Below are 21,861 nucleotides of genomic sequence, written 5' to 3'. Positions count from 1 at the left end.
TACATACGAAGATGCAGTCTAGATCGCTCTTGTCTTTGCAGCCCGGATGTCTCTTACTTTCGACCCTTTAGTTATCCAGGACTAGTGCTGTTCAGTCCGTCAATTCTCCGCACAGGTGCACTATTCACGCACCGAAACACTGGCCAATCAGAGCACGGCAAGCCTGAGTCACAGTGAATACTAGTGAGGGCTCTTACCGCGTCTCGACAACTAAGTTCTACCTCCTCTTAGCATACAGAAGCAGTAGCGTGCTTAGATTTGTCTGTGGCTGTGGTGCATAATGTAACTGCGTAAGCAGTGTCGGTTCAGAGGCTATAGATCAACGATTGTATTGCTATGTTGTTATTCTCTCATGTTCTTATGTTCTGAGGTGAGCGCACTTGCCTAACGTACAGTGCCCGTGCACCAGATGAGCCAGGTCGGCAGGTGAGCCACCCCACCATCAGCGCATCCGGATCATCTCAACTTCGACAAGCCACAACTTCACTACCATGGATCCTATCGTGGCAGCAATAGAAGCAATCGAATTGCGTGAGCCTGGCGCATCTTTTTCGTACCGTGCAGTCGCAAACAAATTTGGTGTTGATCGAACGACGTTGTCGCGGAGGCACCAAGGCATTACACGCTCAAATGCACATGCACATCAACAACAGCAATTACTCAACCCACAACAGGAGCACGAGCTCATGCTATACATAGAAAGATGCACAGGGTGAGGCTTGCTACTTATAAGAGAGATGGTACAAAATGAGATGGTACAAAATTTCGCCGGGACGATAGCGATGCGGGAGGTTTCAGAAAGTTGGGTTTCCAGATTTCTACATCGCCATGCCGACGAGCTCACCATCAAATGGAGCGCCGGCATCGATCGCAACAGGCACAAGGCGTACTCAAAGAGAAAGATACGAGCTGTATTTTCATATACTACACCCAAAAATGCGAGAGTACGGCATTGAGGATTACGACAGCTACAACGTAGATAAGAAAGGCTTCTTTATTGGCATCACAAACCGCTCAAAACGTATCTTCACAAAGGCAATTTGGGCTTCAAAAGAGCGTACGGCTGCTATCCAGGATAGCAACAGGGAATATATTACACTCATTGCTTGCGTATGCGCTTCCGGCGAAGCATTACCGCCGGCGCTGATCTACGAAGGCAAGGCTGGGCTTCAATCGAGCTGGGTTGACGACGTAGAAGCCCATAGCACTAGGTTTTCTTTGCTAATTCAACCTCAGGATGGACGAACAATGAGCTTGGATTGGCCTGGCTCGAGCAGGTGTTTGATCGCTTCACAAAGGAGAAAGCAAGACGGTAGTGGCGGCTCCTCATCCTTGATGGCCACGGCAGCCATGTCACGAGCGAATTTATTGACTTTTGCGATGGCCACAAGATAATTTTGGCTGTATTTCCACCGCATGCAACTCACAGCCTCCAGCAGCTCGACGTCGTGCTGTTCTCGCCACTTTCCGCCAACCATTCTCGCGAGCTTGATCGACAAATCCATGGGTCGCAAGGCCTCACCGGTATGAAAAGAGGCAACTTCTCTCAGTTTTCTGGCCGGCCTGGAGCTCTACAATGAGTGTAGATAGCACCAAGAAGAGTTTTCAAGCTACAGGCGCGTGGCCTATGGATGTTGAGGTAATACTGGAACGCTTCAACAACACCACAATCAAGCAAGATGAGGCTTTAAAAATCGGAGAGCACGGTGATGGGGATAGCTGGAGCCAGCTGCGCAAAATTTTGATGCTGCGGTTGAAGCCAAACAGCTGTCGGTTGCATTACACTCTCTACAGGCCCAAAACTCGCTACTTCACGACGAAAACGATAGCTTGCGCGCCGCGCTCAACGCCAAAAAGAAACACCAGAAACAGAGCTGCAAGCTGGATCTACAACAGCGCAATGAGTATCACGGCGGCGCTGTCTTCTGGAGTCCCCGCAAGATCCGAGAAGCTCGCGCGCGCGAGGCAGTCAAACAACGCGAGGATGAAGCCGCTCAACACCAAAAAACAGAGATGAGGGAGCCGATTGGAAGATGATAGGTGGGCGCGAAATGGATGTACACACAAGCGGTGACGTTATGAGCCTTTATTGCGCTAGCCATTTTGGTTCACGTCTGTCGGTGTGCTTCCCCGTATGCCAAACAATGACAAAAAGTCAAAGTTGTCACATTGCAAGTTCGATATTGCCCATGGCTAGAGGCTGTGCAGCATAACACGCACAAATATGCACTGTAATAATAGGAAGGCTTTGGCCTCGATGCCATCTTTTCTTGAGATTGCACGTGGGCGAGGGCGACTTGTGTGGGCGAGGGTGACTTGCGTGGGCGAGAGTAACTTGCGTAGGCGAGAGTAACTTGTGTGGGCGAGGGCGACTTGTGTAAACGAGAGCAACTAGTACAAGCGAGAGCGACTTGTGTGGGCTAGATGTGCACGAGACATCTGCTCTCATGAGTTAGGCCTGATCGATGTCTCATTCGCTCGACAGATGTGACTAGCGCCAAAAAGTGTTAGCCCTATCGTTTGTGCTTGGCCGACATGGCCATAAGCGAGAATTTGAACTGTTAGTTCAGCCCCTCGAACCAGAAGCGCGACCAGAACAATGAGAGTCCTGATGTCGTCTATATGGAGTGTCTAAGGACGGTATAGTAATAGTTGGCTTAATGTCTATCAAGCATGGAGGCAACTTGCCACAAGCTTTGGGCCCGGGAAGGCACATACCAAGCCCCTACGAGCGCCTCAACAGTGTAATTTATCGATTGCTGGGGAACCGCTTGAATCGCTTCAACCGCCACTGAACCAAGAGTTCGGGTTGCGACTCAAAACTCTGATCCCTATCGCTTAGCTATCGAAACCATGGATACCATCGAAATCATCGAAACAATCGAAATCACTTGAAACTAATCAGAGTAGGGGAGATATCGCTTCCATCCAAATACGAAAACATGTCCCGCTGGCCAATACTCGCACAGCCAATCCCTACCTCCAGTCTAGATCAAACCAGTACCCTCATCTCAACGCGACCTGTCGGATGCCGCCCCCAGCTACTCCTAGATTATCGCTGACATCTTCCATCATTTCTCGTGTGCACGGTCGCGCCTGGGTCGCTGACCAGTATCTGCCGCCTCATGTAAGCATGCATCCACAACCCATGCACCGCTCTAACTAGCCTACGCAATCTATTGTGGACTGCCGCTCGTCGCGACGTGATCACGGCACAGACATTTATTCACTGGCTAGGCGGAGGCCTACGTGCATTATACGAGGAGTTTGAAGCGCCTTGGCCTTATGTCAGTTTTGACCATGCAGCTTCGTGAAGCATGCTTAGGTAGGGGAGGTATAACGAGACCTCAGCCTAGCGTACGCCCGTAAATTTAATATATATAGCCTCTAGCTCTACTCTTTTCATGAGGATCATGCCCCCTTCTACGCTTCATCCAAGATGCCGTCACTGCTCGATGACCACACGACGAAGTATCTCTGGCAGCAAGTCCAGAATGTCGACTCCTACGAGAATGCTGCCCAGAGCTTTTGGCACCACATCTACACCAAATCAGTTTTCGTCGACAAGCAATATATCGTAGACTACGAAGTACCTCCTATTCCCGAGGAACAAGGCAAGAGAAAGGTCGACCAGGTTGTGAAAGAGGTTAATAGCAATTGGGGCGTCGCTTTCGTCCTGATCTTTCACGAGATCAAGAGGAACGAGATCCCTATTGCCGAACTCGAGTACGTGGAGAATCAGGCGTTCAATGCTTGCGAAAGCTATTGCCATAAGTACAATATCAAGCAGGTGTACGCCCAGACATCTGTTGGAAGCCGTGCGCGCTTCTTCAAGTGGACGCCAGGCACCTGGTCTCCTGTTGATGGCCAGGCTCTGGGCCTCTTTACAGCATATATGGAATTTGGCGACCCCGCAGGCGAGACATACATACTTCGCTGGCTTCAATACTTCAAAGACCAAGGAGTTACGACTCCACAAATGTATGTTTGAGATACTGTATTCAAATCTTGACCTAACAAACTTGCAGAACTTGGGAGTGGGACCCAACCCGTCAGAAGCATTTCTACCGGACCCCCGCGAACTTTATGTACCAGGATGGGACGATGGTGAAGAGGTAGAGATTGTGTGGGCCGACGAGTCTACGAATACCAGGTGTTCTGCCCTAGGTTTTAACCTCATCTCTTCTGCCACAGGCCCGATCTGCTCTTACCTTTGTCCAAGTCACCCATTCAAATAGCTCCCCTCCTTCATAGCTATTCACTCAACTCAGTGCTTTATATACCTGACACCTTCACGCCAGATTTGCCTTAGGTTGGCGCCTTTCTTGTATACATGTCCATCTATGACTCTAATAATACGACACATTCGCCTCATGTTCGCTACCTTGCCCTGTTCACAGGTTATAAACACTCAACTGAAAATCACTCCCGTAGTCGCTCTTTTACAATAACATTTCTTGCAGTAGCAGTAGCTCGTGCAGCATCGACCCAGCTTACTGGCTCAGCTTTCGATCTATCCGCGAGCGCACGACCTCACAGCAATCGCGCCAGGTACACCGGTGATGCAATATCGCAGCAGGTCGCTAAGGAAGCCGCCTCGATATCTAATTCAATCAAACCCCATGACCGTTACTGACGTCAAGAACAAGAAGATTGGGACAAAAAAATCATAAGCGCGCCGTTGCCTCTGTCAAGCTGACGGTGTGCGGCTCGAAAAGCGCAGCCTCAGTGATAGAGCTTTGCGGTGGGGCGCAATGATACTTTAGATGATCATCGAGCTGATTAATGGGCTGTAACGCGGATCCTCCGGGGTGGTTAAAGCCGCTGGGGCGTGACGCGGTTTGGTTGGGCCAACGGAGCACGCCCGGCGCTTCCGAAGGTAAGGGCTCAAAGACCGCAGCCAATGGCAGGGCAGCTACCTCGAGTGCAGCATTCAATATTAATGCGCCTTTTCGTAGCACAAGGAGCGGAGATCACGGGCTGTCACAAAAGATGTGGCGGTGAGGGGTCGCAGCTGTGTTACCGTCTGCCCATACCTACCTAACCTCGCTACCTAATTCTTAGGCTACAGCTTTTTTGCTGCGTTTCTGCTCATCCCACGTCTGACACTATTCAACACAGCACACTCTCTCGCATTAACCTTGGCAGCGATAACTGTCATTTCTGCTACATTCACGTCTATCAAACTTTTTACTACCACTTGCGCCTTCACATATGGCGACACACGTCAATGTAGAGGCAAGTACCGCCGTTCGAGTCCCGACCCGCGTTTGCCTGTTGTGCCATAGCCTTACCAGGGCAGGGCAGTCCGTTCTTGCAGGTATATGATCTTGTACTCTTCTGTTTTTCAGCACTAAATTATACGTAGTTGTGGGCACCGATTCTTTCCATGGGTACAGCCAGTCTTTCCTCTCTCCGACATATGAGACGAGAAGCGGGATAAAGCTGCACCAAGCGGCTAATAATGTCTATATTTCGATCTGCTGTCCTACATCTTGTTCTCCATATTGTTGCCGCAATTCGTCACTCATCGCATTCGTGTTCCACACAGAATGTGTTCAAACACTGCAGATTTTTTCCAAGGTCCCTATACGTGCCTTATGGAGTCTCGTTCGTTGCATACAACCACTCTATGCGAACTTCGAAAACGTCGGTACACTTCAGCAGATACGTAGCGTTACCGCCTCCATAAGCTCAGCAGACCCTGCTTTGTTTCGGAAATGGGAAGAATTAGGTCAAGTCAATCACGTTGAGTTAGACGGACAACGATCAGCTTCGTGTACGGTGTTACAGCCCAATCATCAGTCTATGGCAAATCAACTCGATAAGACAAGCACAGTTGGAAACAATCAAGATTGCATGAAGATCTCCATAGCCTTCCGGCTAATGCAGAAACTGTCAACAGAAATCCAATATATAACCCTGGGTTTCGCAGGGCCAAGCCTAGGCTTGTCTTTGCTCACCGTTCTTCTCGACACTCTGCCCTTGCTGAGAATCAAGCGTACCCTTGGATTACACGAGAGGCAAATCCGACTCAATTACTCGAAGAAGATGTACCTAAGCTACGTTACGATCCGAGGCAAATCCTACATTTCAGACATAAGCAACGAAAGGCGCCATGATATGAACGAGCTTCTCTGGATGACCCACCCAGAGTATGCTATTCTTTCATTGGATGAACTAGGCATTCGTGATATTTGTTTCGTCGCTAAGGAATCTGGCTCAAAGCCCACCGGAGCACCGTGGTATCAACACGAAAAACTATACCAGAACCCGGATAACAACATTTTGATAACACAGAACGTAAGGCGCCTGAATGAATAGTCATACTTCAACTAACAAGCTTCAAGAATTTCCTGGTCAGAAACATTGCCATCCATCCTCAATGTCGGGTAAAGTATCTTTGGGATTGTCCCAGACAACCGGATATATCCCGGGAGCAATGGTATAGGTACGAAAGTCCCGTCTTAGGCACAGAGTCACCTTTCTACATGAGGCATGTAAATGTCGACGGAAACCTCAACGGTTTGACCGTGTCTTGTTACATGTGGACCAACATGAGCTTTCACGCGCATGGCAACCTTACTTCTTCGAGCAAACCATCCCCTGCAGAAGTAGAGTGGATCTATAGTGACCAGTTAGTCTGGGTCTATTTCCCTATATCTCCTGGGGAGAAGATATGTGGGGTTTGGGTTCTGACACTCCCTGGAGGCCTAGCAACAGTTGCAGTGCGTATAGTAACTCCTTTTCTCTTGAGTATAAGACGACTAACGACATCTAGATCTACACAACACTTGGACGATCGCGCATTTTCGGATCCTATCAGGAATCTGAACATCGTTCTGATATCAAACTCCAGCGCCTCAATGGAAGCCCAGATGGGTACGTTAAATCCATCTACTACAATGACCTCCGACCAAAGCCCACGGAACGAGATCTCCGGTTAGCCGTTGTTAGTACCAAAGAGACCACAGTTGCAGTGCCTGAAGACCCACCGTGGCCTATCGGCAAAGTCCCAGTTGCTGGCAGGCAAATTGGGCAAGACTGGTTCCACTCTCAGGCAATACTAAAAAATGTCCAATCCATCGACACCTGTAAGCACAGAACAACCGGTATTTGCCTTGGCATTTTACTGCACTACGAGGATTCCACTAGAGAAGCCTTGGGGCAGTGGCGCTTCGACCATAACATCGAAGTAATGGATAAACAGGAGGTCCCTCATCAAATCAACTTGTGTTTAGGTTATGTCGAGAGTATCCCATGCGTAACGGATATCTGTTTCGGTTCAGGAGTAGACGACCCAAGATGGGTAGCAATCGCTATGCGGGGTTGTCTAGTGTGGTGGTTCAGTAAACTCGGTGGGCTTGTAGTCCATGAAGATGATACGTTATGAGAACTGAGATTAAGTGGGGACGGTTTGCATCTGTATGTGACGTTATTGATTTTCATAAAATAAACTCTTTAACTAGAGCGAAGTAGAGAATATAAGGTGTTGTTGAGAATATCTAGGTTCAGTCCAGGGTGGAAGGTTCTTAGGGGTCACATGATATCCTGTTGTGGTAGGCACTGCCCGGTGGGCAATGGCACCCGCCACAATAGAGAGAGAAAAGGATACAACACAGGATAGTCAATACAATACGTTGTAGCCACCCCGCCTTGTCCCTCCTCCCACTCGGTTGTCCATAGTAGTCATACTACTATACTACTAGAGGGACCTTGTTTCAATAGGTGTTGTATTACTACATGACAACAACCACCGAGCATTCTTATGCATATGGCAGGAGCGGAGCAATACGTATCTGAACACCCCTCAGAATCATATCAAAAAATGTTTTTGAGCGTCTTCTGCCGCGGGCCACGCTATTCTTTGGGTATCTTCGAGAGTGGAAAGGGTTGAATAGTCTGTGACTCAGAATTATACCAGAGCATAGTACTCAAACGTGATGAACTATTATTGCTGTGCAGCAGAGCCAGCTGCATTAGCTGCCTCAGAAGCTTGCTGAGCGGCTATCGACCAAAACTTAGTGGGGGACAGTTGCATAGCGAAGAAGACTTCCTTAAGCGGCCGATCAATACCTCGCGGAACAGGCACGGTTTGGCCGTCTATGTAGTGCATAACGAGTAACAAGCTTAGTGCTTCTATATAGGGCGAAGTCCTAAATTGCACAGGGACGGCGGACTCAGCGGGTAAAGAGGCGAAGTTGGCGAAGCGAGCGGACATCGACACAATGAGGCGTCTATTAGGTTTGAGCAAGTTGCGTAAGTTGCGGAGAAGTCCAAGACGCTGATCGGCCGGGATAGTGTTTGTCAAGCGTCAAGGTTGGGGAGAATCATGTCGTATTAGAGCTATCGGGAAGAGGTCTATATACGCAGTGGGAGGAGAGAATGAAGGAGCTAGGCCGTAAAGGTACTAGCGGGCGAATGGGTGGCTGCCTGGTTACATAGGGAGGAGCCAAGGGATAAGCCCTATGGCCGACAAGGAGATTACAGAAAAAGCAACAAAAAGTTAGAATCAAGCTTTGGCACAAGCGTAGATTGTGTTTTGTTATACACACATGCAAGCAGTAGCCCAAGACCCTAAGCTATCTAAGCCCACTGGCTCGCGCGTGCAATCTAGGACAAGCGCATAGAGAAGAGAACGAATAGCTGTAAAGCCCCGGTTAACTACATGGTGAAGCAGCGATCTAATTATTAAAAGCTGTAGCTGGTGCTCTACGCCGTGTCCTTGGTACTGTAAGGATATCCGAACGGGCTTGAGGCAGACGCAGCTGATGGTGCTCGTGCGGAGGTTTAGCACAGCCTCGACAAGTCACGCCCCCATTATGATGCAGATACCCAAATAAACTTCCCAGCATATAACACGCACAGCGAAAGAGGTTACTTACCTTAGACAGCGGCGCCTATCTCAGAGAGCGGCGCCCACTAAAAAGTGGCACCTGTGCCGGCCTAATGCCAATCGTAGGGGTCAGCACGAGGGCTCGGAAGTGGCACCCCTCCTAGGCATAGGGCCTAGATGACACTGCCGGCTCAAGTCACATTGCGGCATCCCCGAATCACATCGTACCCTTCAATCACACTGCAGCACTTGACTCGGACATCACCACATAGTGGCCCGGCGCCCGATTTATAGAGCGGCGCCCATTTCATCTGCCACCAGCCATGGCGACATCACAAAGCGAGCTAGACAAGGCGATTCGGCTAATCTTGTCTACCCCAGAAGCTAAGGGCAGCAACTTTGCGGAATCGCGGTATGACGAGCAGAATGATGTAATTTCCCTTTTGTGTCTTGCGAACACCGATCATTTAGAAAGGCCAGGCGTCTGGTGGCTGAATGTGGGCTCGTGCATAACTTCGGTTTCAAATCGAGAGACAGCGGGAGGAAATTCAGTGAAGGATTCTCATATCTGCAGCGCCGCAAGGGTCCCTTGAACAAGTCAAATATTGGCCTATATGTCAATATTTGGCTGCATGAGGGACAACAGTAAAGCAGGTAACATTAGGGCTACCATATATGTAACATAGAAGTATTTATAAGCAATTCCTCTACGCAACCATACATCTGGCGCGCGCTGCACCTATAATTCTTAGCAAGCCAGAAGCATAATCAACCGACTACCTCCTACCTCCACCGCCACCGCCCCTACCGCCGTCACCGTCGCCGTCACCGTCGCATACACCGTCGCATACTCCCCCGCCTCCACCTCCACCCTCCCCTAATAGACGTCGCGGCACTTTATAAGAAGTGAAAATTGAGAAGGGGATCCCACTGAAACTCTTGGAGTACCCAAAAGCCAGCTTCATCCACCGACGATACTCCTACATCCATCATAGGTGAGTTTTGGTATGGAGCCGTGAGTGGATGCTCAAGATTGCTTAGAAAATACCTTATCGCCTGTTCTTCGACGCGGTATTGCACACCTGTCGCCTAGTCTTCGACGTGACGTCTTTGTTTCGGTTGCGTTCGCTCTGGGAGTCCATTGTCTGTCTTACCCCCCGCTATCGTGCAGTACAGAGGGCTGTCTAGGAACACCGCTGTGATCTATAAGTTCCTGTACCGCCTTGTGCAATAGCTTCCTTCACAGATACCGTATGCAGGATGCTTAAACTCCCTTCAGAACTTTTGGCTATGGTGATCGAAGCACCTACATCCAAGTCCGATCAGTTCAGTCTATGCACCAATCTACGCCAAACTTGCAGAGCCATCGAGGGCAACTCCCGCCACGATTTTTTGAAGAAGTGGTGCAGTCAAAGAACGATTACTTTTGCTCAAACCAGTATCGACCGGCTTCAATCAGAACTGTTTTGCGTAATGGCTACTCACATTACTAGCCTAACCTTCAACAGCGAGAGCCTGTGCGGTTATACTAGCGATGGGGAATTTTCGGGATGCCCACAAGACGTGTTTGACCTAGTTGCAAACTCAAATTGGAAAAAAACACTCGAAGATATCTCTCCTCAGCTTGTGAACCTCCGCGAGATCACTATCTTATCGCCTGACAGTCTCAGCGGAGACAAATGGGATCATGATGGCTATGAGATGAACGGCAGGGCCCGAATGTCGGACGTATGGACCGTAGCGGTATCCCAGGTGCTGCTTGGATTATCGCCAAAGTTAGATGATATAGCAAGCCTCCGGATAGCGACATCACTGCAAAGGGCTAACAACTTCTGGCCTATGTTCCTACCAGTATCCAAGGCTCGTTCCATATTTGACAACAAAAGCGGATATAAATCCCTGACCGCCCTTCACGTTGGGATAGAGTTGGGGCGTGCCTGTAAGTTTAGCATCTACTTTACCCTTCGCTACTAACTTTGTCGTTAGGCCAGGTCTCGGGCAATACCATCGCTGCTGGATGCAACCGCATAAGTACCCTACGATGTCTTAGTCTTCATGTCGTTATTGACATGGACAGCTCCGACAACAACAGCGCATATTATATGGCTGAAGTCGCATCTTCCGATCACGTCAAGTTCTGCGATTGTGTCCTATCAGGCCTCCAGGCCTTACGCCTGCAATATCTCAGTCTCAACGGTTTCAAAACAACGTCCACGCTCCCCAAACTACTCTCTTCGTCCGCGTCGCTTCGCCATCTCGAAATCATGGAACAAGGGGTTGGGGATAAGGTACAATGGGGTATTACGCTCGCAGAGATGCGCCGACTATGCTATCTCCAGTGCTTGACCCTCGATCGTATTCACTCTACCATATTAGGCTTTGGGGATTATACAAAGAAGTGGGAGGTTGTATTTGGAGATCAGTATGTTCACCAATACCACTGGAATTCTGAGAGGAACACAGATGACTGCGTTGGTGGGATAAAAAGACTGCAATCTCTACGGGACTTTCAGGATGATTGTACCTGCTGCCCTGAAGCGACGCAATTAGTTTAGTCTAGAGCTGTTGCAGTGTATGCAGTCAATTAAAGTGTAACCGCGCGAGGCAGTAATCAGAGTATATTGTATGTGTTCTCTTGTTGTTGTGCTGTCATGGCCACCTTATATGTAGCCATAATCAAGATCTATTTACATGACGTATCTCTGATGCTGGTAAGGGGAGAAAGTGCTCATGGAGGGGAGGGAGGAGCGCCAGGACAACACACGTGACATGCGCAATACCCTTGCCTCACAAACCGCAACAAGAGCTATAGGACTGGAACGCCGTGTACCATAACAAGATGATCTCTAATCTCCTTTTACTAAGACATTGCTTCCTGAAAGTCTTATGTGGACATGTTATCCCCTCATCACCGCTTTTCTCAGTCTCTTTACTAATATGATCGTCAATGTGTTTCACATAGTGACTAGTGTTTTCCATATGTACGTAACGGCCCTGCCTTATGCAATATGGACACCGCCTTGGTGCTGCAAGGATTCCCTCGGATATAATTAGACCGTATATAATGTCTGGGTTTTTAATGTGCTTTGTGCAGTGCCTATCTCACTTAAGGTTGCTAAGAAGCCAGAAACTACACTTAACACAGAATCTGGCTCGTGTTGGTATTGTTATCTAAGTATGTACATCATGGTTAGTCGCAAGATGTGCATAGATATCAGCCACGCAATTAGCTTGAAACTTGCACGACTCCCATTGACATAAGATGCAGTTAGCCCGCCAATGACTCGAGAAGTAGGTAGTAAAGGGATTGATGGCAAAATGGTAGGCCATCAGAAAGATAATGAGATGGTATAAGTTACCTTTCTTAAGATAGGTTCTTCCAGTGCTAGAAATACAACAGAGCTGGCATCTTGGCGTCAAGGCTATACCTTATGCGGAAGGTGGGGCTGACGCAACTTTGCATGTGCGGCGGCTTTGAGGGGAAGCCGATTTCGCTAGCGACTGTAAAGCCCTAGAAGTTCGCAAGATACAGTAGGGACTTAGGCTTCGGATGTGCGGTGGCCCCTTCGTGAGCGGGGCACGTGACGTCAGTGGTCATAGCTCTACGATCCCCAGTAGTTCGTCGTGTACAAGCACAGGCTCAATTGCTTACCCCAAGCAGCATGGCATGATGCCGAGTCGTTCTTGCGCATCCCCCCAAGTGGCCTGTGGCTCCGTCGCATAGCTTTCGTCAGGTGATGCAGCGAAACAGCCATGCCGACTGTGATATAGTTCCTGCCTCGTAGCCCTTCGCTGCTTGTGGTGAAGCTGTCCTTTGCTGCCAACTGCCTGCGGGAATATCAACAACGATGGCGTCTGGAGCCCTCGCGCGGCGGGATGAGCCTTCGGTAAGTTTAGCTAGAGCGTGAGCGATGACAAAGCTAAGACATGACTAACGCTCTGCGCAACAACAGAACGTCTACGACCAGTTTCGGCTGCTTGATGTCCACCTGTTAAATCTGACCACCACGGCCCGGGCCTTGCGCATCCGCTTACGCGTGCTCTGGTCCTACTCTGTAGCGCTCGAGCGACGAGCGAAAGAGACATCTCAACTGAACAAATCCTACGCAGAGTACGTCGAAGAACTCCAGAGGAACAAGTGGGACATCATAGAGCAACTCCGCCAGTCGAAGTCACAAGTGTTCCGGCTGCAGGCGGAGCTCCAATCCGAGAGAGCGAAGTCCAGAAGATCCAGGCAGCACAGAAAACGCAGAAGCGGCGAGAGACGGACGTCCTGCTAGCATAGGCTGCAGGAGGGTCGACGGAGGCCCACGAGTCAATGATGAAGGCCAGCGTTTGCGGCGGACGCACGAACTTGTATACAGCTACAGTCGGCTATGGGTTATGGTTGTTTTGCTTATTTGGTTTCTTCTCTGTGTTCTCTGCGTCCGCGGCACAAGAGGGCATTGCATGCGATCACAGTCGCAGCTACTATATGTTGGCCGGAGGCCACCTGGGGTTCTGCCCGAGGCGCGACCATCTGTTCTTAGATCACACACGCACTAAGCCTATAGAGGCTTAACGCGTAGCTTCATGTATTATAGACTTCCCACACTCCGTAGCACTAATACGACATAATTCTACTCACATTCTAGTGCTACTAACACCATAGACTGTTAGAGACCTAGAAGCATGTTGCAAGGTTTTGAGTTTATCTATGTGTTAGGATGTCAGAAGCAGTAGCAACAGAGGGAAAGAAACATTACGAATCATCTGCGTATAATTATATCCCAGACTGCGTCTTAATGTCCTCTTCTTCTTCAATGTGCACATCGATTGTCGAACTAACCACTAGAGCCACGCCTAGTCTCTATACAGCGCAGTCGAGCGTGCGCTGTGCAACTAGAGTAAGACTAAATGTAGGACAATAGACATAGAGCAACAGTACTTGCTAACAGTGTTTTACGTATAGCAGAACGCTTTCGCGTGCATAGCAGATGTTTGTAGAGTAATCGTGTTGGTATTTGCACAAGCGGCTAGTTTGTCTTTTCCATGACAGTCGCAGCTAGTTTCCTGTCCACGGAAGCAGAAAATCAAAGCCTGTTTGTAGCTCTTGTGCAAGGTGCAAGTGTCACTCTCGTAGCCGTAGAGGTAAGTTTTTTCCTTTGTAAGCCTACCCATGCTATGTAGCTAACGTCTGGCAGACGGAGGGCACTCTGCGAACGCTACGTCTTGACAATCCCGCTTTGATTTATGGAACGTGGATTTGCAGCTTAGTGAATCTAGTCCTCTCATTTTTGGTTCCAGTTCTAGTCCTTAGGGGTCATATCAACAACAGGAAATGGGGGACTTATTCGAACGCTACAGCTCTATTCCTGGCCTCCTCCATATCTGTGGGATCAGCATTGCTGTTATATTTCGAAACACTGAAGAAGGTGTCTAACAGCATCCGTACGAACTCGGCCCCTACTACGACAAAGCTTCGTACAAATCATGCAATACTTTACGTTTGGTTATTGTTTTTGCCTCTGAGTGCTGGAGGCATTGCTCTCTTCGTTCTTGCATTTATCTCCATTTTCTTCGAACAGATATATGGAAATATGGTGTTGGTATGAAATCACTTCAATTCTGTTTGTTTACTAAACTAAGCTAGTAAATAGTCTTTCTTCTGCGCGCTGTCAGTCTTAGCCGTGAGGTTTTTTCCATTCAAGTTTCTCCACAAGAGTTACTGGGCTGACGCCAAAGATTCAGCTCTTGCTGTAACTTGATTTTTACATTTGCATTCAAGTTCGACTAATTTGTCAACGCAGTCTCAAGAGGCCTCAAACAATTCGTTAAGTACAGTTATAAAAATAATAGGCGACGAACGCCATAGCGAATACCAAAGCTAGGAAACGATTTGCAGCTTCGATCATAAACCTAGAGAACCTTGCTAGTAGTTGCTGTACTCTTCTTATACTGTGGCGCAATCTCTCTGGAAGATGTTCCCATTAAATCCTCCAGCAGAGTTCCTGTTCCTATCTCAACTTCCACTCAAACTATAAATTAGGTCAAAAGGATATATACGTTACTCTTGATACCCATCTTGCTTCATATCCTCTGATGATGTCTTCTTAGGCTGCGCCGCAATCTGTTTCCTCCACAGTTCCGCATATTCTCCAACCCACTGATCAGACGCCGAAGCTTTTTTGCTGATGGTAGGCATGGGGCTAGTGGAAATCGGGCTTGAAGTGGATTTGAGGCGGACAGGCAGAGTGTGAAGTCAGGACTTCGCAGCAGGGCGATGAGGCAGGGCGATGAGGCAGGGCGATGAGGCAGGGCGATGAGGCAGGGCGATGAGGCAGGGCGATGAGGCGGGGCGGCGAGGCGGCACGTGTCGAAACGGGCCATGTGAACACGAAAACGAGGCTGAAGAGGCTTAGCAAATAAATTCTATAGTAACGGGTATCACTGGGAACTGTGTCCGTGTACCGAACGCGCGGAATCACCGAACGCCCAGCGCGCAACATTTGCACCATATTTCAACACGTAACAACTCAACACCATGCCAGGATTAAGTGATATGCTTGCAGAGGTAGCTGCAATGAAGCCAGGAGAGTAGCTTTTATATACTCATATTGCAGAAAAACATGGTGTGTCGCGCACAAGGTTGTCACGCGCGCACCGAGGCGTGCAGGTCACCCGACACGTCGATGTTTTCAGCAACCGCAAATTCAACGACCAGCAAGAAGATGGCCTAGCCAAATATATAGAAAAACTTATCGCGCGTCATCTGCTATCTACAAGGAGTATGGTGCAGAATTTTGCATCTACAGTTGCGCAGGGACGCGTTTCTGAGAGCTGGGTTACGCGCTTCCTCCACCGTCATCACGATCAACTCACATCTCACTGGACAACGGGCATGGACTCCAATCGCCACAACGCTGAATCAGAGTATAAGTACAAATCGTAATTTGAGCTCCTGCAGCAGAAAATCACTCAGTACAGTCTTGAGCCTAAGCACACATATAATATAGATAAGAAGGGCTTTGCTATTAGGGTGCTAGGTAGATCAAAGCGCATCTTCTCCAGGCGTCAGTACGAGAAGAAGGAGGTTAGGCAGGCTCGTCAAGATGGCTCGCGTGAATGGGTGAGCCTGTTGGCAGCAATTTGCGCGGACGGTACTGCTCTTCCCCCTGGTCTCATCTTTGCGTCGAAAAACTCCACTATCCAGAGCCACTGGGTGGCGGAATCAAGGCCGAAAAACACACTATTCATGTGGCTTCTTCAAGCTCTGGATGGACGAACAATGACATAGGATTAGCCTGGCTTAATGTAACGGTGTGAGGAGAGGAGGAGGACTGCGTTGCATTGTGTAGCTATGGAGGAACTGCAGCTATATAGGTGTGTGTGATGAAAAAGTGTGGTAGCGATAGCCGTACCCAACTCTTACCTAATTTGGTCTTGGCAAGGCCCAAACCGTTACATAATTACATTTTCATGATTTATGGTTCCTCTACGAAGTGGCGTCTGTGACCAGCAGAACTAGCACCTGCAAGCTATGAACGGTCTGTAGGAACTGTATTCTAGCTACCTAGTCTAGATGCTATTTACAGTTGAGATGAAGAGAGGAAGAGGAAAGTGGGTGGCTATCCTGCCTTTGTTTGGGTTGAAGCACGGCCTACATGCTGTGGCGGAAGGAGTGATAGTGTCAGATTTTTATGGATGGGATCAAGTGTGTATTCTCTGTGTCTGTCTACGGCTCTGTCTGTGGGAGGTGGCCTCGCCTCGGGCTTGGCAGTGCTAAGTCCCGGCGCTAGCCCTGGTTTGGGGGTCTCATGTCCTTCCCCAACCACCATCGGCTCGATCATGGAGCAAAACCTCGCCTCAATCTGACACACCCCCTCAGCTCGGCGCTCCTCGGCAGCCTGAGGTGGAGTGGTCTTTGCGACATTCATACCGGACTATATAACAAGACTTTCCATCTTCTCCAGAATTTCCTCTGGATCTGCTTCCTCTACGTCTCGTTCCTTCACTTCAACCAGTCCGACCTGCGTCAAGAACTGGGGCCAGTTGTTGGCAGGCAGGGTCTTCGTGAAACCATCGGCGAGCATTTCGCCAGACGGTACATACACGACTCTGATAGACTTTCGCTTTGCCTCTTGCCTCAGCCAGTGATTGTGGATGTCCACGTGACGGAGTTTCGTCGTCAGCTGAGAGATCTCCTCGTTGATCAGCCGGATCGTCTGCGTATTATCGCACTGTATCGTAATTGTCTTCTCCGTCAACTCTACCCGAAGCTCCTCTAGCAGCATCCGCACAAACATGGACTCCTTAGCCACTTGCGATAGCGCGAGGAGTTCTGCTTCGGTCGTAGATGTCGTGATGGTATCTTGTTTGTTCGCCCTCCATGCGATCAGTCCTCCAAATAGCTTGATAACGTACCCTTGGGAGCTCTTGCGATCCGCGGTGTTGTCCGCAAAGGATGCATCGCTAGCTACTACCAATTGGTCGTCTCCTCCGAATGATAAGGATAGAAGCTTGGTTGACTCCAGGTACAACAGCACTCGGTCAGCGGCTTCTTGATGTAGTGGACCAGGGTTTGTGAGGAACCGGGCGAGTCGTGATACTGGGAATGCGACATCGGGTCGGGTGTTGACGGCGGCGAAGAGTAACGATCCAATCTTGCGTTGATACAAGTTAATCTCTCCAGGAGTCGCCAAACCCTCACGTGCAACTAGTTCGACTCTAGCCATTGGTGTGTTGTGTCGTTGGTCCTTGTTCGTTGCCAGCCGTGCAATCTTCTCAACATAAGCTTTCTGTGACAGCCAGATCTTTCGCTTCTCTCGGTCCCGTATAACTTCTACTCCTAAAAACCACTGCAAATCCTTTCCTCCGGTCAGGTTGTATCGCTGTTTCAGTTCCTCTTCCACTTTCCGAGCTACTTCCGCGTGCCGTTTCGAAGAGGCAAGGATAATGTCATCAACATAAAAGAAGATGAACACTCCGTCTCGGATCATGCAGCAAGGTTCGTGGGGAACTGGCGAGAACCCGATTTCTAGAAGGAAGGCAGTGAAGTGTCTTTGCCAGAGCAATGGCGAGATCCGTAGGCCGTACAGCGCTTTGTTTAGTTGCAGTATTGTTCCCTGCTTCCTGTATCCTGGGGGCATCCGCATGTACACTGTTCGATCAATATCTGCGTTGACGAAGGCGTTCGATACGTCGTATTGCTTCAGCTCTAGGTCAAACCGGGCCGCAATCGACACTAGCATCCGAAACGATCTTCCGGCCAGTGTAGCAGCGTAGGTTTCTTGTGCGGTGACATTTCGTTGCTGGTCTCCACGCACTACCAATCGCGCCTTACACTTCTGGAATCGATGGTGCTTGTCAAATTTGTAGGTGTATACCCACATTGAGTCCAGTACCTGCTGGTCGGTCTTCCGAGCCGTCTTCGCCGGGACCTCTGACCAGGATCTGGTTTCCTTGTGGCTATGGAGATGTGTAATCTCAGCCTCTTTGAAAAAATAGAACAACTCGTGATCCTCTCGCAGGCCGTTCGCTTGGGGAGGCGGTGGCAGCTGGCTGCGATGAGGCTTCTTGCCGTTTCGCATCATACGCTCAAGCTTTGCCTTGTCCAGTCGCTCTCCTGCCAAGTTTTGAACGTTTCCTGCCTTGGTGCCTGCCATAAAGGCGGCTGCCCATGGCTCCTTCAACATCCTGTGTTCCGGATGGAGGATACCACTCGCGAGACCTTGTTTGCCGTAGCTAGTGTCAAGACCTTGTTTCCCGTAGGCAGTCTCTTCGGATTGTAGGCCGTAGCCTCCGGCATCGCATTGTTCGCGTGGAACGCCTGCGGATAGACCATGTTCGCGCTGTGCGCCAGTCTGTACACCATGTTCGCCGTAGCTAGTGTCAAGACCTTGTTTCCCGTAGGCAGTCTCTTCGGATTGTAGGCCGTAGCCTCCGGTATCATCGTCCCTGAAGGGGTGTTCCACATTAGTTAGCATTTGAGCAAGCAGTGCTGCCGGTGGGGGCGTATGTGGTGGCGTCGGATAAGGTACTACCTTCCTTCCCGCCTCATCATACTCGAGCCGCCCATTTTCCGGCGCTCTAGCAATGGTCTCATCTTCGTAGAAAGTTCCAAGTTCTTCCCGTGTGGGATTTGGTCCAGGGGGCAGTTCAATAGTTCGAATCCATGCTGCTATCTCCTCTGTAGTGCTATGCATAAGATTGTCCATAACCTCTTTATGCTCTCCACTATATACGACTTCCTCGTCGAATACAACGTCGCGAGTGCTAATGACCTTGCCTATAGATGGTACCCAAATTCGGAATATGTTCGTCGAACGGTAACCAACTAAGTACCCTATCCAGGCTTTCGGGTCAAATCTCTGTAGACGTCCTTTTCCTCGCTTCGTGTCATCCGTCATCGCAAATGCCTTACAGCCGTACGCTCGTAAATGCGACAGGTTGGGCTTGCGTGGTGATGTAACAACTCCATTCTGGAAAGCGATTGCCGTGAAGAACATCTCGTATGGAGATCTCCAGCGGTTCTGATATTTCGGCGTCCTGTTGTGTAGGTAGACGGCGGTCCGGGCGATTTCCGGCCATTGGTCCCACGGCAGATGTGCATCGAGTCGCATTGCTCGACCCTTTTCTTTTACCACACCCCCTGAGCGTTCGGCTCCTCCGTTTTGCGCTTGCGTATCGGGGGCGGAAGGCTCGAGTACTATACCTCTTGTTCTGCACCATCTGGCGACCTCTGGCTTCACGGAAAATATCTCGTTGTCCGTCTCAATAACCTTTACCGTTATACCAAATTGATTCATCATAAAGGTGACTAACATCTTAAGGCTTTTAAGGATGACTCTTGCCGTTCGGTTGTCACTAAGATAGAAATCCCATATGTATCCCGTAACGCGGCAGTTAATAAGCATCTGACTCTTCTCCTTGGTCGTACTTTCTGCTTCGTAGTCGTGAAAGTCGATCGCAACTCGCTCTCCCGGACCTTCTAAAATAGTCCGGGGCGTCCGTCGTATCATTCGCTTCGACTTTGATATCCCACAGGCATCGCATTTCACTGTGGGGACCCCGACGATCTTCACCCCCTCAGATTGGTTCACTAGGTGTTCTAGGGCGTCGGATCCAGGGTGGCCAAGTCTCTTGTGCCAGACTATAGCCTCAGCTCGTTTTCGTACGGCTGTCCTGCGCGTTGGCTGCTGCGTTGAAAACGCTGCTCGCGCCTCAGCGTCATTGAGTTCCAGTATCCATTGTCCGTACTTCTCGTGTAGTACTGCCAGTTCGCTATCGTCGGACCGTCGGAGGATTGTTGGGTCGGATTTGGTGTCCCACCAAAGACCTTGCCGGCGGAGTATCCGGAAGGAGACAAGACTGCAGTGTAGGTCAGGGCAGTAGGCGACGTTCTCGAGGTAGAGGAGACGGTGACCGTCTGCGCTATCTACTCTCAGAGTAACTGAACCGTATGCCTTAATCCACACCCTTGTATTGCCTGCCCAGAGGAAGTCTCCTGTCATAGGCGGTCGAATATTCGTGAATCGTCCGAGGTCGTTGCCGACGTGTATAGTGGTTCCGGAGTCCATTATGTAAGAGCGTTGAAGTGGGTACTTAGATTCCTTTGCCATAAATGATGAGGCACAGATTATAAGGTTGATCTGGCCTATGTTCCGGCCTTCTGGTCACTCGACAGTATCCTCTACCGGAGTGCTCTGTGACTTCTTAATCTGGGGTGTCCCTAATTTAGCTCTCTTGGCTCCCCTTATCTCTTGTTCGAGATCAGTGTCGCTATCAATTCGGTGCTGAGCCATCGTCTTCAGTGTTTCACGTGGCTTCCACCAAACAGGGGCGTTGTGCGGAAACGCGTACCAACAATCCTTTAGTTCGTGCTGTTGGTCGCATACCTTGCATTGTTTCCTATCCTTGCCCGGTCCGGGAGTCTTTCGGCTTTTGCCGCGACCTCGCTTTCCTGGGGCCTTCTCGGCGGCGTCATCTGCGTCTTCGCCGTTCAGTTGAGGTCCACTTGCTACAAAGGCGGCCTTCGGGACCTTGTGTTTGATCGGATGCAACAGTGAGGCGTACTCTCGGAACTGTTTAATCATCATCCGTACAGTGACACGTGGGTCTTTATTTCCACCGGCCATGAACGCGGTAGTCCATTCTGGTGATGGTTTGAGAACTGCTTTGACGAAATCCTCCTTGATAAACTCTTCGTCTTGGCATTCAGGTATGCCAAGGGCCTTGCCTTCCGTGATTGCATGGTCCATCTCAGTTAGCCAGGTCTCCCACTGTGCTAACAACCTCATCGGTTTTTGGGCCGCGAGGTAACGTTCTCTCGCACGTTTGAGTTCCTCCTTCGTGTCAATCCCAACATTTGCGGCTAAGTTTTCAATCCACTGCCGATGGGAAAGACCTGCCTTGCAGCAGTTGTAGAAGAGGTGTTGTGACACAGTCTTCCTTATGTGCTCGGTGAGCTTTCCAAGTCCGGTCCGCTCTTGTTGATATCTCTGGTTAAGTATTTTAAACTCTTCTAGTTGTATTCGGTAATAATCGATATCTTCTTTATAGGACGTCTTCGCGTTCGTCGCGAGGTCCGAGGGTCGTACCGGTACGTAGGCTGGCGCTTCGGCGCTATCGTCGCCGATCGCTTGGCGATATTGGGTAACGTGCAGATTCGTCGCTGCAGTTGATGGCTGATAGCTTTTCCCACACTTGGTATGCGGCGCATTCCGCTTGTAGTTGTTGGTACCATTTAGCCCAATTGGTATAATCCGTTAGGATCACTGTTGGATCTCTGTTTGATAGTACAGACATCTTGTCGATGAGTTTTGATGACTCTTCGGTTCGGCGCTTACGTGTTGTAGCGTGGGGATCGTCGTATTGACGGTATTTGTAGTATAAAGTAACTTTGATTGACTCTTCTGTACTCGGTACAGGCAGTGAGACTCTTAATTGTCAGATTTTTATGGATGGGATCAAGTGTGTATTCTCTGTGTCTGTCTACGGCTCTGTCTGTGGGAGGTGGCCTCGCCTCGGGCTTGGCAGTGCTAAGT

General features: G+C 49.6%; 9 protein-coding genes across 9 annotated transcripts; 6 read left to right on the top strand and 3 right to left on the bottom strand.

Moving 5' to 3' along the window:
* Positions 1-936: 936 nt before the first annotated feature.
* Positions 937-1,252, top strand: PtrM4_057550 (uncharacterized protein; the record flags this gene model as incomplete). Its single annotated transcript, XM_066105341.1, has 2 exons — positions 937-1,211; positions 1,237-1,252. The coding sequence occupies 2 exons, from the start codon at positions 937-939 to the stop codon at positions 1,250-1,252; spliced, it is 291 nt and encodes a 96-aa protein (XP_065963968.1).
* Positions 1,253-1,576: 324 nt separating this feature from the next.
* On the top strand, positions 1,577-2,037 carry PtrM4_057540 (uncharacterized protein; the record flags this gene model as incomplete). The annotated part of the gene is made up of 2 exons (XM_066105340.1): positions 1,577-1,639; positions 1,720-2,037. 2 exons carry the CDS (start codon positions 1,577-1,579, stop codon positions 2,035-2,037), a joined length of 381 nt encoding a protein of 126 aa, XP_065963967.1.
* Positions 2,038-3,439: 1,402 nt separating this feature from the next.
* Positions 3,440-3,991, top strand: PtrM4_057530 (uncharacterized protein; the record flags this gene model as incomplete). The annotated part of the gene is made up of 1 exon (XM_001942079.2): positions 3,440-3,991. The coding sequence occupies one exon, from the start codon at positions 3,440-3,442 to the stop codon at positions 3,989-3,991; it is 552 nt and encodes a 183-aa protein (XP_001942114.2).
* A 2,060-nt stretch (positions 3,992-6,051) lies between these two features.
* Positions 6,052-7,393, top strand: PtrM4_057520 (uncharacterized protein; the record flags this gene model as incomplete). The annotated part of the gene is made up of 3 exons (XM_001942080.2): positions 6,052-6,303; positions 6,351-6,728; positions 6,782-7,393. 3 exons carry the CDS (start codon positions 6,052-6,054, stop codon positions 7,391-7,393), a joined length of 1,242 nt encoding a protein of 413 aa, XP_001942115.2.
* Positions 7,394-10,309: 2,916 nt separating this feature from the next.
* Positions 10,310-11,303, top strand: PtrM4_057510 (uncharacterized protein; the record flags this gene model as incomplete). Its single annotated transcript, XM_066105339.1, has 3 exons — positions 10,310-10,775; positions 10,823-11,258; positions 11,300-11,303. The coding sequence occupies 3 exons, from the start codon at positions 10,310-10,312 to the stop codon at positions 11,301-11,303; spliced, it is 906 nt and encodes a 301-aa protein (XP_065963966.1).
* Positions 11,304-12,684: 1,381 nt separating this feature from the next.
* Positions 12,685-13,116, top strand: PtrM4_057500 (uncharacterized protein; the record flags this gene model as incomplete). The annotated part of the gene is made up of 2 exons (XM_066105338.1): positions 12,685-12,723; positions 12,790-13,116. 2 exons carry the CDS (start codon positions 12,685-12,687, stop codon positions 13,114-13,116), a joined length of 366 nt encoding a protein of 121 aa, XP_065963965.1.
* A 1,766-nt stretch (positions 13,117-14,882) lies between these two features.
* On the bottom strand, positions 14,883-15,020 carry PtrM4_057490 (uncharacterized protein; the record flags this gene model as incomplete). The annotated part of the gene is made up of 1 exon (XM_066105337.1): positions 14,883-15,020. One exon carries the CDS (start codon positions 15,018-15,020, stop codon positions 14,883-14,885), a length of 138 nt encoding a protein of 45 aa, XP_065963964.1.
* A 1,738-nt stretch (positions 15,021-16,758) lies between these two features.
* PtrM4_057480 (uncharacterized protein) lies at positions 16,759-20,394 on the bottom strand (the record flags this gene model as incomplete). The annotated part of the gene is made up of 1 exon (XM_066105336.1): positions 16,759-20,394. The coding sequence occupies one exon, from the start codon at positions 20,392-20,394 to the stop codon at positions 16,759-16,761; it is 3,636 nt and encodes a 1,211-aa protein (XP_065963963.1).
* A 96-nt stretch (positions 20,395-20,490) lies between these two features.
* Positions 20,491-21,075, bottom strand: PtrM4_057470 (uncharacterized protein; the record flags this gene model as incomplete). Its single annotated transcript, XM_066105335.1, has 1 exon — positions 20,491-21,075. The coding sequence occupies one exon, from the start codon at positions 21,073-21,075 to the stop codon at positions 20,491-20,493; it is 585 nt and encodes a 194-aa protein (XP_065963962.1).
* Between the last annotated feature and the right edge of the window lie 786 nt (positions 21,076-21,861).

Source organism: Pyrenophora tritici-repentis, chromosome 2, assembly GCF_003171515.1.
Source record: "Pyrenophora tritici-repentis strain M4 chromosome 2, whole genome shotgun sequence".
NCBI classification, from domain to species: domain Eukaryota; kingdom Fungi; phylum Ascomycota; class Dothideomycetes; order Pleosporales; family Pleosporaceae; genus Pyrenophora; species Pyrenophora tritici-repentis.
This window is presented reverse-complemented; position numbering and strand designations above follow the sequence as displayed.